The sequence below is a fragment of the Equus asinus genome, chromosome 25 (assembly GCF_041296235.1).
Source record: "Equus asinus isolate D_3611 breed Donkey chromosome 25, EquAss-T2T_v2, whole genome shotgun sequence".
In the NCBI taxonomy this organism is placed as follows: Eukaryota; Metazoa; Chordata; class Mammalia; order Perissodactyla; family Equidae; genus Equus; species Equus asinus.
Window position 1 is genome coordinate 40205024 of NC_091814.1, and position 23802 is coordinate 40228825.

At 48.3% G+C, this 23802-nt stretch overlaps 1 protein-coding gene across 1 annotated transcript in view; it reads left to right on the forward strand.

Moving 5' to 3' along the window:
- The window catches only part of NMNAT2 (nicotinamide nucleotide adenylyltransferase 2), a 134341-nt gene that overhangs the window by 104863 nt on the left and 5676 nt on the right, over nucleotides 1-23802 (forward strand). The window contains exons 5-10 of the mRNA XM_014850288.3: nucleotides 2008-2134; nucleotides 3650-3730; nucleotides 4933-4977; nucleotides 9640-9716; nucleotides 22655-22756; nucleotides 22896-22963. Coding sequence (XP_014705774.1) covers nucleotides 2008-2134; nucleotides 3650-3730; nucleotides 4933-4977; nucleotides 9640-9716; nucleotides 22655-22756; nucleotides 22896-22963 — 500 coding nt within the window. The remainder of the gene's footprint in view (nucleotides 1-2007; nucleotides 2135-3649; nucleotides 3731-4932; nucleotides 4978-9639; nucleotides 9717-22654; nucleotides 22757-22895; nucleotides 22964-23802) is intronic.

Here is a 23802-nt window from a genome sequence, read left to right on the forward strand (position 1 = left end):
CCCCATGATACTGCATAAGGGTGTATCAGTCAGGATAGCCTAGGATACGCTGTGGTAACAAACATCCTGAAAATCTCATTGGCTTCACATAAGTTTATTTCTCAAACTGCATGGCAGCTGAGGGGTCAGCTTGGGGCCTGTGCTCCTCATCACACAGGAGCCTTGGTCTCCATGATGGAAGGGAGGAGTCAGGGACCCTGCAGGCATTCCTGAGTCCTGGCTACTGTTCTGCTTTCTAAATACCTGGGCTTCCCGAACCCTCTCTCTGTTTCTCTGTTACTCATGCCCAGAGGCATGAATCTGGGCCAGAGAAATTTGGTCAGGAGCCCCAGCTGTTGCAGGGATGGGCACAGACCAGCAGAGAACGTAGGTCACGATGGGCCCGTGCCTTGGAGCACGAGCCTGGAGCTGCTAGTAACTCCTGGTCTCCCCAGTGCTAGCATCAGGCCGGTGTCCCTGGCATGGAGAGTAGACCTCTCTGAGAGCTAGACACGGGGCTTGATAGGTGACTCAAGGCTATGTTTGGAAAGGCCTCTGAGAACATGAGAGCCTAGAGAGGACTGACAAGGGCAGAGCAGGGCATGCAGGCCAGCCCTTTTCTTCTCTGCTGGCATAGACCAAGTCAAATGAGCCTAATGATGCATGCAGCAAGAGAAAGAAATTCCTCAGCTACCAGACCAATTATTAAATGAGAATGTGGCATTTTCTTTTCTGAGGGTGAAATAATAATAAAAAGGAGGCAGACTGTCCCTTCCACTCCACCAGCCACAGCTGGGCAGAGAAGCCCACAAAGCAGACGGCAAAGATCCTCTGGTACCCAACCTCAGCTGCCTCCCAGATGTGGCTGGATGCTGCTGTGAGCTCCTCCTGTCAGGAACATTACAGGTCACCCCACAAGAAAAATGCCTGCTCTTCCAGGGCTCAGAGGGACTCATGTGCTACTCTAGCTGCAGAGTGGCCTTTGGAAGAGGTGCCTTCAGAGAGTCACCCCAGCACTGGGGCTTAGGAGGTCCTCTGGCAGCAGGACTCAGTAACCCAGAAAGGGTGGTGGGCAGGGGTGGGATGCTGGCTTTCAGGGAAGGGATTTTGAATAAGCAATGGCCCTTGTGAAGCTAAACAGATTGAAAATTCATCCTTTGTCTGTTGCCCAAAAGCTACTCTCCCCTATCCACTGCGCGAGGGGGGTGGCTTCTGGGTCAGCCGTGAAGAATGCTGCGTTATCAGCTCTATGTTTTCGGCGGCACTGGAGAGAAGCAGCAGGCCAGATAACACAGGACAATGGATAATACACATAGAATTTCCGTTTGGCTCTGGAATGTGTATTCACACTGGCGAACAGGCACGAATGTGCACAGAACCCTGCACCCCCTTCCTGCAGCACAAACACATCCCGCTCCGCCTGGCACCGCTCTCTGGCTTGGCCCTGTCGTTGGCATCTCTGGCCTGGAGAGGCGGCAGGTGGTGATAGTGCCTGGTGTTTGCATGACCTTTCCCAAGCCTCCACAGCCCTTTTGCAGACATGACCTCATTTGAGCCCTGTGAAGGTATTCATGCTACGCAGAAGGTTACAACATCGGCTGCTATGTACGAAGTTCCTGCCACGTGCTGGGTCCTCTCTAAGCACTTTGCACATGATTGCTCCTATAATCCTATTGCAAAGCAGAAAGACGGCTATGTTACCTGGCTATATTAGGCTGGTAAGCTGAGGTTCAAGAGAAGCAAAGTAACTATCCAAGGTCACACAGCCAGAAACGAGCAGAGCTCAAACTTGAACCGAGGTCTGTGCAACACCACGTCTCATGCTTTTCTCATTGAGCTTTCCTGCCTCCTGCCTGCCTGCTGTGGCCGCGTGGGACAGCTGGGTCTAGAACCCACCCCCAGTGCTCTCCCTCAGCTCCAAGTGGCCCCACCATGACAGATAGGCAGCTGGGCATTTGGAGATAATGGAAAGTCTTTTCCTAAGTCATTTGGTTAATGACACTGCCTCTTCACTTCTCCCTTCCTCAGCGGGTGACTGGCTGCATCCTCTCCAATGTCAACACACCCTCCATGACGCCCGTGATTGGACAGCCCCAAAATGAGACCCCACAGCCCATTTACCAGAACAACAACGTGCCCACCAAGCCCACTGCAGGTAGGGGAACATTGGTGTGGAGCAGTGGTTCTCAAACTTCAGAATCGCCTGGAGGGCTTGTTAAAACCCAGTTGCCAGGGGCTGCCCCAGGATCTGATTCAGTAGGTCTGGGATGGGGAGGAGAATTTGCATTTTTAACACGGTGATGCTGATGCTCTGGTCCAGGGACCATACTCTGACAACTCTTAATATAGAGCATCAGAGAGAGGCACAATGAGAGAGAGAGAGAGAGAGACAGGGTTGATGGTGTACATTCTTCTACACTTGAATATAATTGCTTTAGCTGGGAATTAAAGATACAAAAGGGAGCATTTTTCTCTGCCTCTTCCAAGGGGGTTGAAGATCTTGCCCAAGGTCACACAGTGAGGCAGCAGAGGGCCAGCAGTCAAACTCAGGCAGTCTGTATCCAGAATCCCATACTCTTAGCCACCTCTTCAGCGAGGGAGCAGGGGACCCCCAACACTTACACCTAGCGCTATATGCCTGCACAGTGCTCAGTGCCTTACCCAGGTTCTCATTTAATGCAGTAATTCTGTGATATAGATACTGTGTTCCCATTTACAAGGAGAAAACTGAGATTCAGAGAAGGTAAGTGATTTGCCTAAGGTCACACGGCTCAAGAGTAGAAGAGCCAGAATTCATACTCAGGACTGTCTGATTCCCAGGTCCATATTCTTTCTAATATTTTCTTCTAGGCCAGTTTCACGAGACAGAGCCTGGTATTACTTTTCAAGCCTAGAGACCATAAGTTATTATATTATTAGTCTATTACAATCAGGGTAATCTACCAGAAGAGCCAGAATTTCATAGTTTGCCTATAACTACATGTGGGAGCTCAGAAAACTTTTCTGGATTGGAGCCCAGAGAGATCATTGAAAACCTGATCCCTTTCAGCCAAAATAGGATGTCTAATTATTTTAAAGACCATCTGCATGGGAAGAACGCCTTAGCCCAGCAGAAATTATTCCGAGTGAGTTCTTTGCCATCGGCCGAGCGTCCTTATATTTCGGTGTTAGTGTTCAGTGATGAGAGTGGCTGAGGACATGCTCGTGATTTTAAAAAAAGAAAAAAGCAAACAATAACTATGCACTTTAAACACAGAATATGATCCAGCTATATTACATAGACATATCTGCATAATACACATTAAAAATGGAAGAAAATAAATAATATACCAATATGTTAGTGGTGGTTATTTCTAGCAGTGGAATTATGGGTGTTTTTTATTTCCCTCTTTACATATTTTCCAATTTTTCAACAGTGTAATAAACATGACCAGAAAATAGATTCCAGTCTATAACTCAAAATGCTTGTGGCTTGGACTGAGAATAAGAAGGAATTTTTGCTGTCATATTTCTGTTCTTTCTCTCTGCCCCCCTTCTGCCTGCCACCACCCAACCCCCGCCCCTCCAGTGCAACCCTGTTGTTTACAGCGGCCCAAACGCCGGGCTGACTGAGTGTAACTTGTGAGTGGTTCTCTCCCTCTGTCCCTGTCTGTCTTGCTCTCTCCCATAGCCAAGATCTTGGGAAAGGTGGGAGAAAGCCTCAGCCGGATCTGCTGCGTCCGCCCGCCTGTGGAGCGCTTCACCTTTGTGGGTAAGGGAGCAAAGACCTTCCTCCTTGCTCTTGTCTCTTTTCTTTCCCTCTTCCCTTCATTCGTTAAGCAAACATGCCCTAGCCCCTGCTATGGGAGGACCACTTATAGAGCAATGACTGAGAAAAAACAGGTGAACAGCAATGTGACCAGGCCTGCAGTGCCAAGCTGTTACGGGAGCCCCGAGGGCACGATCAACCCAGCCCTGGGGCTGCCTGGAGACCTCAGGCGGTGATGTGCTCCTTCCTCACCCTCACAGAATGTGTCTACATGCCTAAAAGTCTTCAGGGAGCCCAGAATCCTCCCTCCGGTCCTCCCAGCTCCGGCGGTGTCTGTACTCCTACTGATAGGCTAAGAACACACACACTCTTTCCTCGATTGCCTCAGTTTTTTGGCTGCTCCCCCAAGAACTCAGCATGAGTGAGAATAACAGAGTCCCTGGGGCTCTCTCAGAGTCCCAAAATTCAACTCTGCAGAAGACCTGCAGGTCTAGACCGCATTCCTTTGATTCTTTGGGACTGACTTCTGCCAATTTTGAGATTTCCAGTTTCAGGCATCTTGAAACGGAACTAAGAGGGATGATTGAGGAGGAAGGGAGGTGTGGACCAAGATGGCATCTCCACGGCTTTGTGCACACCGTGCATCCCCATGCAGGCATTGCACACTCCAGCGCGCACGTCAAAGGCTCTGTCTTTCACATCTTCCTCCAGTTCTTGCTGCATTCTGCCACAGGAAAAATCTCAGCATGCTCAGTTTTGCTTGTTCTTTGAACTAGGTAGCCCCTAAGGAGAAAGGGCCACCTCTTGGTGACTCTAAAAGCTGTCTCCCTAGGTTTTCAGGTCTTTGCTCTTGTGGCCAGCCTCCCTAAAATACAGAGAGAAACAGAAGGCGCTCAGCATGGGTGTGCGTGTGGTCGTCATCGGCTCCCCAGCGAGCCTGTCTAATTCTGAAAGTCCTGGAAATACGAAGTCCTGCCTTGGAGCACGAGGGGACACTCTCTCTCCATTTTGGGCTGCACTGTGCTCCCCATTGATTCCACTCAGACACCCCGCCCCATGCAGGGAGGCAAGCACATCCCCTACTCCCACCCACCCCACCCCATCTCATGCTGTCCTTCCCAGGAGGCCCCTGGGCAGACTGATCGTACGTCAGGTACCAGGAAGTCGGTTCTCTAATGCTTCTGCATTCTCTCTTTCCTCCCCAGATGAGAATGCCAATCTGGGCACAGTGATGCGGTACGAGGAGATTGGTAAGCCGGGCTGGGAAAGCAGGGACATTGGGAGCTACCTGCCTCCACCCCGGGCAACGTGGGGGAGGGGAGAGGCTTGAAAACCCTGGGTAGTGTTTGCCACAGGGTTGACTCTCAGAAGAATGCTTGTTCCCAAGCTAAGATCATTCTTAGTTGTCTCCCCTTTGACATCTCCTAACTGGACTCAGGCCAGTTCCCAGGAGGTAGGACTGGATCAGTTGGCAATCTTCCCTCTGGAGTCTCGTCTCCCTCTTCGAAAAGACATGGAAGTTGAGCTTCAGTGCCAGCTAGAGAGACCCTTCTTTTGCCCCTGACTCTGCGCAGGAGGCAGAAGAGCTCCCCTGCTTCCTTATCAGAGGATTTCCCTGCGTGGAGGAAGAGGAGAGGGGGCTGAAAGTCAGCCTTGGGCAGAGGCTGCAGCATCTGCTGTCTGTATGAGGGCCACATCAACCAAGGCCAGGGAAGGTGGAAGGTGGGCACACAGAGCTGTCAGACCAGAAGGAGCTGACCCACCCGTGCAAATGAGCTGAGTCCCGGGTAACCCTGGGAAGCAAACCAGGAAACTGAAACCTCCCCAATGTTCCAGAGTAGGTGAGAGACACAACTGGGAGACACAGTATCTGAAGCTGGGGAAAGAGCAGATAGCCTCCAGAATGGAGCTGGAGTTGGCACCGGTTCCAGGTGACAAGGAGGGTTGGTGACAACTGGAATGCCTGGATCTCTAGGATAAGGAGCAGCCTAGTGTCCAGCAGACATGCTCAATCTTAAACTTCCAGCTGCAAAGACACTCCAGGCCTCCCCCTCCCGGTATTCCTCTGTCTAGGGCTGGAGGTCAGGGCTCCCTACCATGATTCTGGGAGGTGTGGGACTGTACCTGAGCATCAGGTTCTCCCAGGAGGCCAAGCAGATGTGACGTCCTTTCAAGGGGCTTCTCTGGAACTTGTCCTCTGATCTGAGGCGCAGTGGTGCACCTGAGTTGGCTATACTGGTTTACTAGAACCTTTTGTAGGATCTTTCAGGAATTTTGCAGACCGGTTGCTAAATACAGCTATAGGGGAGGAAGAGCTATTCCTCTACCCTCTGGGTCCTTCTGGCTGGCCTAAGAATTAAATTGACATGAGACAGAATAACGGGAGAAAGTCAAACAAAGTTTAGTAATATGTATCCATGGGAGAAATCCAGGAAAAACTGAGTAACTTGCCAAGATGGTGGAAGCAGCCAACTTAAATACCATTTTCAGCAAAGGACAAAGGAGGATGTTGGGGGTAGCGGTTTGGGACTTCAAAGGGGAGGAAGGCAATTCACATGGAGACGGAAAAGCAAATGTTTGGTAAACAAATGTTTGCTGGGCCATCTATAGACAATGTGACAGAGAGAGAGAAAACTTCAATAAAAGTGGGCTTAAGCAAGGATCCTCCCAGTCTACCATATCTAGAGTTAATTATGGTGGTGGCCTGTTGTGGCACAGGTCTTCTATCTTCAATTCTTTTAGGCACTTAGGGGAAAGGTCTAAGTTTCTTTCAGAGTCTTTTGTCCTGAAAAATAATGAGGTCAAAGAAAACACATTTTGGGGTGGCCAATTCTGATCCCCCACAGCCAATACTGAAAATTAAATTAAGTAACAGTTAAATAAATTGTCAAAAACAAAGATAATGAATACTCAAAACTCCTCACTTCCTAATTATTTCACTATGTTTTAATATCCGTCATTTACTAGCACATCACTGTCTGAGTTCCACAAAAAGCAGCACCTGGCTTGCCGGTTGCTGCGCCTCCCGCTTCCCTGTGGTTCCACATCTGGCCAAGAATTGCCTTTCCTGGGAAGTCGTCCTGACCAACAGAGCTCAGAGCACTCTGTTGACTTTTAACTATATTCCAATGCATATTTCTCGCCAATGTCCCAGAAAGAATTTATTGTGGCCAAGCTTCAGCTCTGACCCAGGGCCTGTGTGGCAGTCCCCGCCCTGGGGAGTTCCCCTCCTACCAGGAGGCAATGCCAATGGGTGTTTGCACAAGGCACTGCCGTGAGCCCAGCACCCTCACGTGCATTATCTCACCACAGCCTTGTGAGTGGCAGGCTAGTCCTAGCCCCATCTTACTCTTCTTTCACAGAAAGGAACCCTGGGTGGCCACAGCTGTCAGGATGGATTTGCGGCCTGACCATACAGGTGGCAGCTGCCTCAATGGGCAGTGGGAGCTGGAAAGGGCCACAGGGCCTTCACATAGCCAGGATTCCTGGGTGGGGAGTGTGGGGGAGAGCGCTGATTCTGGCTCCCGGCCCCTGGATCCGGATGAACTGGGGAAAGAGGCGAGGCCCAGAGGAGGTGGGAGGGAGCTGCGCTGCCTCCAGACAGCTGTGCTGTGAGGTCGGGTGGCTCACGTATCCCCTTTGCGGAATCCCCTTGCACGCTTTACGAGGAGGAAAAAGCCATTTTCTCCTAACTCAGTGGGCATCTGTGGCTGCATTTCCATGTTCTTCACCAGCTGACTGCTCCTCGGGGGCTGCCCCAGAGCAAAGGCTTTGTGGACTGGAAACGTGCACATTGGTCTCATACAATGAACCAGGAGAAATCACTGCTGCCCTCCAGCGGCCACACGTGGGATCCCAAACCCTGCTGCGGCCTCAGATCTGTGACAAATTCATCTGTTCTGGTCTTGCAAGAAAAAGTGGAGACCCCACTCTTTAACTTTCTGTGCTTTGGCTTAAAAATAATAGTAATCCAACATTATACTCCAGTGGGAAACTGAGTCTCTGTTTTGGGAATAGAAAAGAGATTCATTTTCATGGCTGTAGAGCAGGAATTCTCAACTGTGGATAATTCTATGTTGTGGGGGCTGCCGTGTGCATTGTAGGATATCGGGGTGCATCCCTGCCCCCTACACACTAGATGCCGGTAGCACGCCCCTCTCCCCAGTCTTGACAACCAAAAATGTTTCCAGACACTGCCAAATTCTGGAGACCAAATCACCCTTCGCTGAGAACCACTGATGCAGAGAAAACTGAGGGCCAGCACATCCTCTGGACGCCACCTCTAACTGAACTTTTAGGCGGCCTGAGTTACAGAGCCTCAGCGTTTCATTAGAGGACTGACCTGGAAGTCTGGCTGCCTCCAAGTGGGGGATGGGGAACAATAGGATCCCAGGAATGAGCCGGGTCTGGCTCCTCTCAGTCACACCAAGGTTGTTTCATCTCCATAGTTGGGAAGTTGGGCCAGCAATCCCATGGTATAACATGGAGGGAGGGAGGCACCCCTGATTAGGGCGAGCACTTCCCCCAGGACCCCCATGCTGCAAAAGCAGAGGGCGTGATAGCCAGCACAGCCATCCCAGACTGCCCAGAAGGCTCTTAGTCAGCCTGCCTGCATGGCCTCTGTGGTCAGCCTGTCTGTTGTTCACTTATTCAATACGTCCTGAGCACCCATTGTATGCAGGTCACTCTGCCAGGCCCTGGGGATAGAAAGATAAATTAAGGTCCCTGTGCGTAAACAGAATATTAGGCTACAGTGTGACATGGAGAAGACAGGAGAGGGGAGGCTGCAGGAATATTTAGGAGTTAAGACTCCAGTCTTTCATGGGGTTCCCTGAGGATGGGCTGCCCAGGTGGGATGACGAGATACTGGCACTGGCTGTCGTTAGCCCAGCAGCCTTCCACCGAACCATCTGGAGACTCCTGAAGCAGGGACAAGCTCACCATCTGAGGGTCCTTGTCAGGCTCCTGAGCTGCTGTGGGGTCTAAGGCAGGCAGAGATGTTGGCCATCTCTCAGCCTCAGGGGCCAGGGTGGCGGCAGTCTCTAGAAGGCTCAGAGCAAGACTGGCTCACTGTTTCAGACAAGATGCCCACAGCCACCACCTCTTGACAGAAGGGCCTGGCACTCCTGGGAGCCAAACATACCAACTTGAGTCACACCTGGGGTGGAGGTCTCTCTCCCGTGGTTCTGAGATCCCAGGATTCTTTTTCCCCATTGCTCCTTTTTAATGCGTGAGTCAGTTTGCTGATTGTTTTAAACTAAGATAGGCCTCACTGGGATCATTCAGTGTGGGCTTCACGAGGGAAGAAAAACAACTAACAAGCAAAGTGTGCCTGGGAGTCAGGAAGGGGAGGGCTCAGCATTGCTTCTCAGGCTCTTTGCTGAGGACAGTGGCCATGTAACGAGAGGACAGCTGATGAACTCAGCTACCACATGGGTACACTCAATTCCCACCCACACAATGTTGGCACTTGTGATGGGAGACAAACCCCAAAAATGCACAGCAGCAGAAAGCCAAACTCCGTTGACACTAGAGTTTGATATGGAGCAAGAGAGAGACCCTAGACCCCAGACAAAGCACATAGCTGGCTCAGTCTCCGTTAGGGTAACAACCACCCTGATTTAGCACAGAAGGACCCCTCAGGAGTGGGTAAACCAACACTCTCCCCCCTGGGGAGAGTAATTCTCTCCCCAGGGGGGTGAGGGTGGTCTGTAAGCAAGCCGGAGAGTGAGCACAGGTTTCTGCACCGCACCGCCCCCCTCCCCATGGTGCAGGGATGCTGAAGAACTGGGCTCTGGGGCCCCAAGATTGGGAGATGGAGACACCTGTGTTCATCAGGAAGATGGCAGAGGGTTGGATAGCTCCAAGGTATCCACTTAACTTCCTCTGCAAACTTTGTCCCTCCTCCTCAGAGCTGCGAATCTTGTTGCTGTGCGGCAGTGACCTGCTGGAGTCTTTCTGCATCCCAGGGCTCTGGAATGAGGCAGATGTGAGTAGCAAGGTTGTGGACCACCCGTGGGTGACATGGGGAAGCATGAAGAGGGGCACTGGATTTTGGCCTGGCTTTCCCTCCCCCGACAGCCTCCCCCCCCCCCCGCAACTGGAATCTCCCACCTCCTATGAGCTCCCAGGAGGACAATCTATTCACATCACTATGAAAGAAAATTCTCACCGACCCCAAGCTTTATCTCCTGCTGCATTTTTCCGCTCACTCCTCCTCATGCTTGCTCCTGTACAGCCCCTGGGAAAAAAGCAATCTGAGTCCTAGAATACTTTCTCCAAGTAGTGCTTGGGGGGTGTGTGTGGCAAAAGGGGGAGGTGGGAAGGGAGGGATAAAAAAACCCTTTGCCCTTCTGCGATTATTGTGTGTTTTGTTTTCCTTTGATTCCTTTTGAAGAAGTAGTAAATACCACCCTAGAATTCCCTCAACAAGAGAGAAGGGGTCAAGAGGGGAGAAATTAATGGCAAAAGGTCAGTAGGATCCTTCTGGCAATTGACTTGGGATCCAGGAAGAAGGGACCAGGAAGTTAAACTTACACCACTTAGAAGTTCAGTCAACATCTTTTGTTGCCGCGTGTGACTGTGATGGTCTTGAACCAGCTAAGTTATAAGTTACTCACCTTCTTCATACATACGTTCTTTCTTGTTCTTTCATTAATTCATTTATCTGATAGCTGGAGCTACTGCTGGCTCCCAGTCCCACAGCTCTATGCGAGCTAGCTTCTCAAGGCAGCAATTCCACACCTAGTGCCTTGCTATTAACTTGCTGTGAGACCTTGTGCAAATCTCTCAACTCCTCTGGGCCTCAGTTGTGGGCTTTTTTGCCCAGTTTTACTGAGCTATAATTGACATATAACATTGTATTAGTTTAAGGTATACAAATAATGATTTGATAGATGTATATATTGCAAAATGATTATTACCATACGTTGAGTTAACATCCGTCATCTCACATAGTACAACTTGTTTTTTTTCCTATATCTATAATCTCTATAAAATGTTATCTATCACATTTTGAGATTTTAAAGAAATGGACGATACAGTTCCTGCCCCCAAGCATTAGGTGGTAAGACGTACACATATGAAATTTTTTCGTGTACATATGTATGTCTCTGTAGAGAGACAGAGAGACAACTTTTAGGATCAGACTCAAAATTCCAGTTCTACTCCAACACAGCTTGTGACAAAATTATATTCTGAGCATCAGTTTTTCACATCTCTAAAATGAGCATGATAACAGTACCTGCCTCATAGGATTTGGTGAGAATTAGATGAGATCTTCTATATAGAGTGCCGAGCCTAGCACCTGACACTGAGTTACATACGACAAATGTTACTAAGTGAATTAACCTAAGTAGGCATAGATATTCAAGGCGAAGGGCCTAATGCTAATATGCTGCGGGATAACCAAGAGGGGAGCCAGAGTTTCAGGGAAGCAAATTATACCGTGTAGTCCCTTCATCTCCACCCCTGAACAGTTTCCTGCAGGTGAAATTCTAAACCTCCTTTCAGCTCTGGATTAAGTGGCTTAATTAACTTTTACTTTCCTCTCTACTTCACAAGGTGCTGTGAAAGTAAAAAGTAATTCCGGCAAAGACCCCTACAAGATCTCCACGAAGCTCTTTTAAGAATCCAGGCAAATCTGGGCCATTGCCTGGGGCCCCGTCCCAGGGGAGGCCGGACAGTGTGGAGGGATTAAGTCAGCAACTGAGGCGGCAGCCCGAGGGCCGCTTGTATCAGCACGGAACCTCCAGGGCCTCTTAGCTAAGTGTGACGTGATGTGTGCCTCTCAGCGGCAGACCCAGGCTTGGTGGGACCTGAGATTTACACAATTTGGGGCCCTTGAAGCGCAGCCAGTCTGTCTTTGTTCCTCTCAGTTAGATTGCTGACTACAGGTCCTCTGACTTCTCTCCAAAATGGCTACTCTTGATGTTGTCAGATCCAACATTTGAAGACCAGGGGAAAGAGCCCTGGGTCTCTCTTCTTCCAGTTGGTCCCTGGTGCTGAAATGACATGTAGGTTAAGATGGAAAAATCTGAGAAACCAACAGCTGTTGATTTACTGGGAATATGACAGTGGAGGTAGAGTGAGACCCTCATCTATTCGACCATGTTCCCACTTGACCAACCAGGATGGTGGGTCACCCTGGGGACCCAGGGCACCCAGCCTGGCTATTCCCAGAGGGCACGACAGTTCTAAGCCAGTGGGGACGCTGCATCTGTCCAGGGTGGTGAGAATTCCAGTCCACAGCACAGGCAGCAGGGGACTTGGGTGAAGCCAACCCTCTGGCTCCAGAGGGCTTTCTAGAGCCTAAAGCTCTCCCTTCGCACTCTGCCAGCCTACTACTTAGTCCCCTGATTCAACCCACAGTCAATCTGTGGGGTCCTTAGAATCATGGCGTCTGAGGTAGAGGCACCAAAAAATCAAGGAGCTGTTTCCTTATAGAATGAGTGTGAATCGCAGCCCAAAACAGAGGTGTGCCAGAAATATCACATTTCATTTATTTAAATCAAATTAAAATTCTTCTCCAAATCTCTATCCTATATGGATGATGGGAAGTTAGTCTCAGTCATTACTGGCTAGCAGAAACTGAGAGGCTCTTGTATGCCCTGAACATGAAAATCAGTTCACCAGGGTCCCCATAGACATCCCTCATGGTCCTCATGGTCCCTTGAGGTTGGTGGCACTCTGCTCCACACCCACCTGGGACACAGAACTCCTGGCTGAGTCTGGAAGCCCAGCGCTGGGCCCCACTCACCTCTGATCACCAGGCCCCCTTTTCTTCTGAGGCTTTGCCCCCGGGATGCTGTCTGGGACGCAGGAGGGGGCAGGGGCCACAGATGTCTAGCTTCTTTCTAGTATGTGTGCGGAGGGGACAGCGGAACCTCTTCTTTTTATTCTGAAGGTATCTCCCCTATTTTCTCTCCTCTCCTAGGGACATCTAGTGAAATCTCTTCAGTGAGTTTAAAGCCATTGACTTCAAAATGTTCTGTTTTCTACCATGGAAATTCATCTCCGAAAGGGTCTTGTTCTCTGCTAGAAATCGGAGCTGGGCAAAAGGGGATATAAGGAGAAGGAAACTAGTTAAGAACTCAATGAATTATTCCACTGTCCTTATTTAGGGAAAGTTGTGTCTCAGGGACTAGAAAAGGAAGGTCTTTCTTTCAAAACTGGATACAGGGTCATCCCTGCTTATTCTACTAGAAAATTCTACCATCTAGGGTTTGCCTAGAAGCAGCCCGTTCTAGAGATTTCGTTTCCCAACTATGACATTACCAGGGATGAGGTATGTGAGACCTGCTTCTACCCCAGGTTTCATGCATTCATTCAACCCGTTGTCAGAACACATCTCTTTATTACTTGGCGTCCCAAGTGATACTTGTTGGCCACAGACCTCTGTTCAGTGACCGTGAGCTCAAAGCCCTGAGTCTGCCCATGACTGGGCACAGGAGGTGGGGAGTCAGGGCACCGTAACTCTGCATTCTAGCCTCCCACATCTTCTCCAGAATCCTCAGAAACAGGGCAGGAGAGAAGCTACTAGATCAAACAGGTCTGGGGAGAAATAGGAGCCTCTCCACCCCTCTGTAGAGAAAGCTCAAAGGGGGCTGTGGAGCAGCGTCGGTCCCACCCAGGCTGGGAAGCAGCTGAGACAGCCTGCGCTACAGCAGGACTGCCAAGGCCTTTTCTGGCACAGCCACAAACTCTCCGCTTAGTCAGTCTTGCTTTCTTTCGCTTTGGATTCCTGAACCAATGCTCTCCATCCAGAAATCTAGTTACACAACTAAGGGGACAACCCCACCCTGACCCAATCTCATCCCTTGGGCATTTCCTATTAGGCACAAAGATCCATTAGCCCACAGTGAATTCTGACCTCCTCTGACCAGTGACACACCCCTTCCCCCTTACATTCCATGGAGAGAAAATTCCGTACATATTCATCATTTCTCTCCAGGGAATACAAAAGAGCTGTTTGTGTGGCCTGCCAGTTGGCATTTTCATCCTTGATTCCTAAGGACAAGATCCGGGTTCCCGGATCGGCCCTTTGAGATCAGGACCCAGCCCCACTGGTCCATCCCATTCCTGGATTTTTTATTAGGGAACTAGTCTCCCCCAGGAGACCTGATCTTTGTTGTGCTGCATCCTGACACCAGCACCAATGCAATATCCAGGCTTGGACCAAGATCTAAAATGTGTGGGAAATCAAGGTCAAAGGCTAAAGAGTCAGCCATGGACAGATTTGTGAAGCAGGAAACTTTTATACTCACTCCCCTCCCCCCAACAAGACCCCTTGACTAAGGTCGTATACTGTCAGCTGCTTTGACCATCATATTATAATGGAAGGCAGTCTGGCAAATCAATTCTGATTCAACTGTTCTTTCCTTCAATTCGTCTTTCGACTAATACTTACTGAGTGCCCAGCAGGAACATAAGCATGTAATTAGCCCTTGAGGCACTTGCCGTCTAAAAATATCTTACTTTTTATCATACTAGTTGTTTATATTAAAGACAAAACATGTAAAAAGTTTAGAAGGCTTTCTGAACCCAGTAAGCACTCAATAAATGTTGGCTGTTATTCATTCATTGATTTAAAAATATTGATTACCTATCACGTGCCAGACCCTGTTCCAGGGAGGAAGAAAGAAAACGAAATGGGTGAAGTTCCCCACCGTGTACACTTTATTTTCTAGTAGGGAAGACAGACAATAAACACTTCAAATTGTTCTCATGGATTATCTCGGTTAACCCCTGGAACAGTCCTGTGAGGTGAATCTCTGTTCCCAAACACAGGTATGGAAACCAGGGGTCACGTGGATTGTGACTTGTCCAAGATCACGTAGCTGTTGAATAGCAGAGCTGGACTTTGTACAAGGCTTCAGATCCCTAACCCAGATAAGACAGATGAGGGAGAAGAATGCTGTGTGTAATTCACAGCAGGCCACGAGGGAGGAGGCGGCTCATGAGCTGGACTTTGAATGATGGGCAGGATTGGGTTAGGTGGTGGAAAGAGAAGGGCTTTTGGGGCAAAGAGGAGGCTCTAAAAGACCCAGGGGTGGGAACAAGCACTTCTGGGGAGGTGGTTCTGGCAGGATGAAATAGAAGGTTTATCTTGGTCTTTATGTGGGAAGATTTTGATTTTTGAGCAAGCAGGCAAAATCATTAAGTTTAATGATTAAATGAATTAGCTGCTCTCAAATGGTATTTGCATTTTAAATGAGCAAGGGTCAATATTTAACCCAAAGGCATGAAAATGTAAAGGTGGAGCATTAGGCACCAGACATGGGCCAATGAGGAAATTGGTTTTTCTTTTTTTCTTTTTCTTTCTCTTTGCTCTTCTCAAAGCCCAACATTCCACAGGCTGGCTCTAATTGGCTGTATCCCACATTTTTCCAGCCAACCATCCATGGGCTAACTGCTTCCTACATCCACCAGCTATGGGAAAACAACCAAAGAAAATAAACAGAGGAAGAGCCTGGGGCACTCTGCTCTCCAGAAGAAATCCCAGGGCTCCAGGACAAATGGAGCAAAGACAAACATTTGGCTTTTCAGGCTCAGATGGTTTTTATCAGACAGTCCAGCCCCAGCCAAGAAGCCCAATGGACACTTCCACCCTGGGATTAGGCCCCCGCACTGATAAGCCTGATGCCGAATTTACAGGCTCCGGGGAAGGAGGCTCGCCTATGGGAGATTTTGGTTCTCGTGTGAAAGGCACTGTTGGCTTGGTTTTCAGGCTTTTGCCTTGAGTCTGGAATCCTCTGCCTTCCCACACCCCCAGTCAGATTTGAAATGGGGGTGGGGATGACTTCCTCTGGGAAACCCCTCTGAAGGATCCTTCATTTATTTGCACTGAGAGCATCCTGGAAATGCATTCCCACCTTCTCACTTCTGACCACACTAGCCTCTGCCCGGCCTTCCCTCCAGAGAGGAGCAGGGGCCAGAACCGGGGTAGAAGAGTCTTTAGTAAAACGGGTAGAGCACGTTTTAGAAGCTCCTCACCAACGGACCATGTGTCTTCTGCTGGACGCTCCCTCCTTTCATCTTTTTTAATCCACTCAGAAGTAGTATACAAAATTATATACTCCAGGGGGCGATATAGAGCAATGAACTGAGGCCTTAGCCTATGATAGGCCTCATGATAGGAGAAAAAATAAGATAGAATATATTTTCAAACCAAAAATTTTCAAGTCATTAAAACATGAATCTTAAAAATGAATCTAAAAGAGATGTGATGTGAAGGAAAGAACCTTTAAAGCAGACCAGAGTGGGTTCAAATGCACTTACTAGCTGTGCAACTTGGACTAGTTACTAAATCTCGCTGAATCTGGGTTTCCCCATCTATGAAATGGGAACTGAGGCACATGTCTCAGAAGATAGTTTTGCAAGGATTAAATGTACTAATAAATAAAGCTGCTAGTACTGTGCCTGGTGCATAGCAGGTACCTAAATAAATGTTTCTTCCCCTCCATGTTCATCCCTGAATATCCTCATCTGGAAAAGAAACACAAGTGGGCCAAGTAACTCATGTACTGTACCTTGAGAAAAAAGCATTGTTGGTGGGAGACGGGCAGGATTCTGAACTCTGATCTCAGAATGATCCTTCAGAGGCTCTTACCAGTTAGGTTGCCTGGATAAGTGAACATCAGTTGGATCCTGTTCCTAATGGAAGTCATGCCCTCTATTTAAAACACTCTGCTGCGTTCTTTTTGCAATTGGAATGGAACCCCATCTTTATCATGATCTGGTCCTTGTCTACTTCTCGCACCCCTCTGTGCTGCAGTTCCACCTGGTTTCTTTATTTCAGCAGTTTTTCACACCTCAGGGCCTTTGCACTAGTTGTGGCCTCATTGGGAATACTCTTCCCCAGGTATCCCTATGTCTGGCCCCTTGTCCTTTAGGTTTCATCTCAAAAGTCATTTTGTTTTATATTCAATATTGTACTTAGCTCCACCTGGTGTTTTCTTGTATATATTTATTTGTTTATGATCTCACCCTACTAGAAGGGGAGCTCTGTGAGCACATTAAACTTGCCTGTCTTTTTAGGAAACACCTGGAAAGTGCCTAGATTGCCATATACACTCAATGAAAGTTTTTGAATGTAAAAGGGTACCTGGGAACAGCTTGGTTGGAGGAGTTCAGCCCATAAGATTATTTGCCTCCACCCTGAGATATGGCCCAAACTTTTGCCAGTTACCCATAAGACATTAACCACTACAAGATATTGGTCCCTTAATAGTAACCTGCCCTTGTCCTTCATAGCCATCCATTTGAAATAAGATAGTTAACCATTGTTTAATTTCTCCCACTAGATAGTGTTTGATCCAAGAGTGAAGCCATATCTGTCTTGCTCACCCCTCTGTCCCTGGTGCCCAGGAAAGTGCCTGGCTAAGAGCACAGAGCATCTCCCACCCAAAGCATCCCTGAAATCCAGCAGGGCAGGTCTTGAAATTCAGCCTCCTGGAGGAGTAATGATAATTCACATTCCTTCCAAGGGATTTGCCGCCTGGATCGTCACGAGTGTTCTCTCTCCCAAGGCCAAGTTGCTTCCTGCCTCGACATGTCTCATATCCTTCCCTCAGATTCCCCACGTTTGGGGAAGCAGTGTCTGCCACCTCCCACTTCCTCTCCCCATCCCCACCCTGGCCTCCCCTGGGGAGCCTTTGACCAGAAGATGAAAAGATATGATCAAAGCTGTGCCTGTGAGCAGGAAATTGAAGCAGGATGAATGTCCCAGACCCCCACCTCTGAGACACGACGCCAGCCAGAGGGCCACTGTGTGCTGTGGGGGAGAGAAGATTGTACCCCAATCCTGCTGACTGCGGTGTGGCAGTGTGAGGTCATGTTGGGCACCACCCGGAGAGGGACTTGTCAATCAGGACAGCTCTGCTGCATTGACCACTCACGCACTCACCTCCCTACCTCCAAGGCAAGACCTACAGAGAACTCTTCATGAAGACACGAGCGGTTGGACCCCTCATGCTGGAATAAGAGCTTTGTTCCAGGTGCCTGGGCACACTCCTGTAGGCTCCATAGGCAGGGAGAGGCTGAGTAACCCTCTATTTCCCGGGGTCAGATGTCTGCCCTAACTACCCGCACTCCCCAGGGCACAGGGTGGATGTCCTCATTTTTACTGGAATCCCCAAAAGTGCTCGTCCCACAGCTCTCTCATTTTGACCTCATCCCAAACCAAGCCAGAACATTAGCAGCTTAGGCAACTGCCTATGTGATTTAAAGCAACAATTTCCCACAGGTGGGTGCACATCAGAAGGATTAGGGAGCTTTGCAAAGAGAGAGGCTCCAGCCCGTCATAGAACATGTTGTATCAAATCCCTGGGGTGAAGTCTGGGGGTCTGCTGTTTTTGTTGTTGTTGTTTTTAAAGCTCCTCCAGGTGATTCTGCCAACCAATCAGATCAAGTTTGGGAACGTGAGTTTCCAAAAGTAAGATCACCCTTGCCTGTCATAGAGACCTGAAAGTCTATCTTTCGTACTTCCTTGGGTCTCTCAGAGCTCCCGGTAGGTACGATGGGCTTCCCTCCACGTCCTGAGACAGGGAGAGTGTACTAGTTAATGCCTTGATGATAACTGCCCAGAGAAGACCGCAGGAATCACTTATCCAACAGCACCTACTGAGCATCTATGATGTGCCAGCTCCTTTTTGCTTAGACACACGGCAATAAACAAAACACACAGAAATCCTTGCCCTCATGGAATTGACCTTTATAGGAGAGGAAGAGGCAAAAATAAGCTTACACAAAGAAAATATACAAGGTGTTAGATAGAGATAAGTGCTAAGGAGGAATGGGAAGCCCAGAAGCAGGTAGGGACTGTGAGGGTGTGGGGGTGTGGGGTCTATGCGCACGGGGATGCAGGTCGAAATAGCATGGCCAGAGAAGATCTCACTGAGAAGTGATACTTAATTGAAGGCTTTTGAGCCAAGGAGGACATAACTTGACTTATATTTTTACATTAACGATCTGGCTGTGGGGAATTGACTGAAAAAGGTAAGAGAAAAACAGGGAGACCAGAGCAATCCAAGTGAGAGGTGATGGAGGTGAATTAGTTTTCTGTTGTTGCAAACTCAGTGGCTGGAAACCACACGAATTTATTCTCTTACGCTTCTGGAAGCCAAAAGTCCAAAGCAGGTTTCACTGGGCCAAAACTGTTCTTGGCAAGGCCACGTTCCTTCCAGAGGCTCTAAGCGAGAATCTGTTTCCTTGCCTTTTCCGGTTTCTAGAGCTGCATTTGTTTCGTTCCTTGGCTCATGGCCCCTTCTTCCATCTTTAAGGCCAACAGGATGGCATCTTCAAATCTCTCTCTGCTCTGTCTGCATGTCGTCTTCTCTCTTCGGTTAACTCTCCCTCTCGTAAGGACACTTGTGGTTGTATTAGGGTCCACCTAGATTATTCCGGATGATTTCAGGATCTTCGGTTTAATCACATCTGCAAAGTCTCTTTTCCCACATAATGTTATGTTCACACGTTCCGGGGGTTAGGACCTAGATATCTTCCGGGGCCATTATTTAACCTACCAAAGGAGGCTTGGACCAGGATAGAAGTGATGAAAATGGGGAAAAATTAGCAGATTCTTGGATTTATTTTGAAGACAGAGTCAACTGGGTTAGCTTCTAAATTGACTGTGGGATCTGAGAGAAAGAGAAGAATCAGGGAAGATGCCAAAGCTGTGGACTGAGCAATTGCAAGAGAGGTCCCATTTACTAAAACGAAAAAGACTATAGGAAAAGCATTTTTTTGGGCGAGGGGGGAGTTGATTGATTGATTGATTGATTGGTGTCAGAGGGTTCAGGGGCTCATGGACATTTTAGGTTTGAGATGTCCCATCCAAGTGGGCATGTTGAAAAGGCCGCTGGATATATGAGTCTGAAGTTTGAGAAGTCTATGCTGGAGGTACTCATTTGGGAGCCTTCAATGTGTCTTTAAAGTTTTGAAATTGAATGAAATCATTAAAGGTGTGAGTATAGATAGAAAAGAAAAGGAGGTCCAAGGACTGAGGCTGGGGGACTCCAATGGTTCAAGGTCATGGAGATGAGAAAGAACCACTCCTGGTGACACAGGAGGACAATCAGGAGAGGGTGTTGTCCTGGGGGCTGGGTGAAGACAGGATGTAGGGGTGGGAGTGGGAAGGACAGCTAAGCCCCTGGAGGGAGATGGGTACCTATGGGACTGAGTGCATCCCTCCCACCCCAAACACACACCCTCGTAAACACCCTCCAGCATAAAAATCAGGCCTATGCCCTAGGGTCTGGCCAAAGAAGCAGAAAAAGTCTGCAGTGTCTGGTCCAAACCCCTCCAGAGATGCTGCTCGGATGTGGTAAAGCTGTCTTGTCTCATAGACTCTGTCTCTCTTGCCCATCTGTGATCCCCAGGGGGCAAGTCTGTCACCTGTTTCTGGAAAAGGAAAACATCTCAAGTAGCAAGGTCTCCATCTGCTTGTCACCCACTGAGCCACCTGGCACTGTTATTGATTGGGTGCTCAGATCATTAGTTCCTAAGTGGAAAGCAGCAGCTGCACTAATGTCACCCATAGGGCGATTCCCCCATGAGGCCTGACTGCCACTCTGAGCCATCATTTTCGTGCTTTAAACTAGAACGCTCACTTTAAATAACACCGTTATTTCCCGCATCATATATGAAACATCCATCAAGGTTCAGAATCAAATTGAAGGCAGACCCTACATTATGCAATGTACACCAGATACCCTGAAACATCTACATAACCAGGCCGTTGAGGAATCTCTGTGTATACCAGCTTGGATGGAAACTCCTCCCTTTCTCTCCCTTCCCCACCCCTCCCCTCTCTTCTCTTTCCTAGCTCCTTCTCTAGCCTACCAAATGCCCTGGAGTTTTAATTCAACACTTAGACCTCTGGTTCTCAAGCTTGGTTGCATATTGGAATCACCTGGAGAATTTTAAACACTATTGATCGTGCCTGGGTCCCATTCCCAGAGATTCTGATTTAATTGATCTTGGGTGTAAGTTGGGCTTTGAGAGTTTTAAAGGCTCCTCTGGTGATTCTAATCTGCAGCCACGTTTGAGAACCGGCGCCTTAGGTTACCTTCTGAGTAGTGACTCCCAGAGCAGTGTTCTAACAGCTGTGGCGGAGGAACTGGATCTCCCTCCCGCTCCCTGCCCCGCCTCTCCCGAACATTCCTGGTTTACAGGACAAACACTTGGTGCCAGTTTACCTGATCTGAACACCACGGATGGATGCAGCATGTTGTGTAATGCTCTGTATTTTCCGAACGGCATGACCCAGTGGGGGCTCTGATATTTCATACCTAGCCTTAACTTCTCTCCACAAGTTCCCTCCTAGGGCACCTTCAACCAACTTTTTATTTCAGCAACATCAGAGTTCCAGGTGCAACTCTAGCTCCAGTTGTAAGCAATGGGAAAAGTAGGGTAAAGGTGAATGGAAATACCCAAGGGCGTGCATGTGCACACACGCACACACACACGTATAATCAATGAGTCAGACTTGGAAGTCAAACTCTGCTGGTACGGAAATCTGATAGAAAAGAAGCGGCTACAGTGCTCCATAATGCCTGTTTTTGTGGCACTTGTTTGGAGAATTATGAGGAGAAACCTGGGTCCCTTGCCACCAGAGCAAGCTTGCTTAATGAGCTGCACAGCTTAGACGCCACCTGGCTCTGCCCCTCTTCTCCCTCCCTCTGGGATGCTTAATTGGCAAGATCTAAACAGTAATATGCCCAGGCTAGATCCAAGTCTATTAAATGCCATAACTTTCAGGCTCTTTGAAAACAAAAATTGGCATGAGTTTCCAGAAAGCAACTTGGTGCTGTGTCTCAAGAGCCTGAAATTTGTCCAGTTTATACCCTTCTAACCAATTATTTTGCTTCCTATCCTAAGGAAATAATCAGACATGGTAAAAGATTCATGGATAAAGAGCTTCAACAAAGTGTTATGTATAAGTGACAAAAATCAGAAGTAACTGTACACTTTCTATGATACAAGATTGGTTTAACATATCATAGCATATCATAGTACAGTCAGACAACGAAATATACAGATTGTTAAAACTTAATATTTTTAAATAATTTTTAATGATGTGAGAAAATGCCCACAATATAACGCTAAATGAAAAACATGCAGGTAAAATGATTAATTTTGCAGTTTAATCCAATTGCGGATATATACACATTCGTAGAGAGAAAAACACTGCACAGAAATACACTATGTTAACAGCAATTATCTGGATTGTGTGATTGTGATTGATTTTTTTTTCCTTCTGAGTTTCCCAAGCTTGTATTGTGTCTACAATCAGGAAAAAAAATATGTTATTTTTAAACAAAAAGGTTTCATTTCTCATCATAGCAGCAAGATTCTCTCAGAGGCAGACCTCTCAGGCGCCCCCTTAATAACCTTGCTCCTTTCACTGCCTGTGCGCACACTGATGCCTTCACAGTCCTTCCCTGCCCTGGAGTCTCGCAGCAGCTTTGACGTGGCTGAGCCCAGGCAGCATTCCAGCCCCTCCCAGTAGTCCAGCTGGGGGCTGGGATCTGCTTGCTGGGCAACAGGGTCTGTGTTGCTCACGAGGGTGTCTGCCAGATAAGGACTATGCATCGTTCGTGTTATTCTTCAGCGTTGTGAACTCAACAGAAGGCTTAGGATTGGAGGGATCTTGCCCAGTCATGCAGGGGCACATTTATTCATTCATTCTCGAGGTATTTATAAGTGTCTTCTGTGTGCCAGGCGAAGTTTCCAGTCATTCCACTAACACTGCTATGGGTTGGTACTTGAAAGAACTGACTGACAGGGCTGAGAGGGCAAGTTTGGGACTAAAGCTTGGGGTTCCGCATGGAAGGTGGCTCCACCCTGTTAAGTAGTTGCTTGGTAGGGGTTTGGAGTCACAGTCTCACCAAAAGGTGCTCTCTCTCTCTCCCCCCGTTTCTTCAGATGGAGGTGATTGTTGGGGACTTTGGGATCGTCGTGGTGCCTCGGGATGCAGCCGACACAGACCGAATCATGAATCACTCCTCGATACTCCGCAAATACAAAGTGAGTCCTCCATCTCCCTGCTGGTGTAGCTCTGGGATGCGGCACGTTTTCTGAGGGGCCTGGAGGGCTGGAAGAGTGAGGGCGCAAAACGAGTTTAGTGTGAGGGGCTGCCAACCTGCTCTCTCTGCTCTACCCCCAGAACAACATCATGGTGGTAAAGGATGACATCAACCACCCGATGTCTGTCGTCAGCTCAACCAAGAGCAGGTACGTTTGACAAATGGCCAGAGAGACCTTGGTTGGACCTGCTTACATATTTCCATACAATTTTCCTCAGTCAAGCTGACGTTTAGATTGGCCAACACCTGCTGCCTGGTATTCAGCCTTCTACTTGGACCTCACTTATCTGTCCCCAGTCATTTCCTTTTACAAAAGGAGACAGGCCATTAGCTAGCTGGTTTGGGGAAAGAAGGTGTTTTCAGTTTTGGGCTCTTTGGTTTGAGGTGCTCATGGAATACTGCTTTAGTAAACGTATAGGCTAAGCTGCCATAACAAAAAGATCCCCAATCAGAGTTTTAAATAAGAGAAATGTTTATTTCCCTCTTACTGAAGTCAGAAGAGATTGACTCTGGCCTTTTCAAAATGAAACCTCCATCTCTGGATCCACGACTGCAGCAATGACTGCTCTCAACCATTGGGAAAGGGCAAGGTGAAGCCCATGGCAAAGCGGTCATCTTTAAGAAAGTGGCCCAAAGTAGCACATATCACTTCCCCTTGCATCCCACCGACTCAGCCTCAGTCATGTGGCCATACTTCAAGGGAGGCTGGAAAATAGACCTTATAGCTTGGTGTCATGTGCCCAGTTAGAACTCGGGAGTCTCTATTACTAAACAGAAGAAGGAAAGAATGGATGCTGGGGGCCAGTTAACAGTCTCCACCACAAACCCCACATGGAAACGTCCTGTGCAATGGTGAGATGTATGGAATATAGAGGCCTGGAAGGGTAATAAAACTGAAAGCCATGCGTGTGTAAGTGTAAATTAAACTTAGGAATGTGGCTGAGCTCACAGGGAGAGTCAAGAAGAAGGCTATGGGGAACCTTTAGA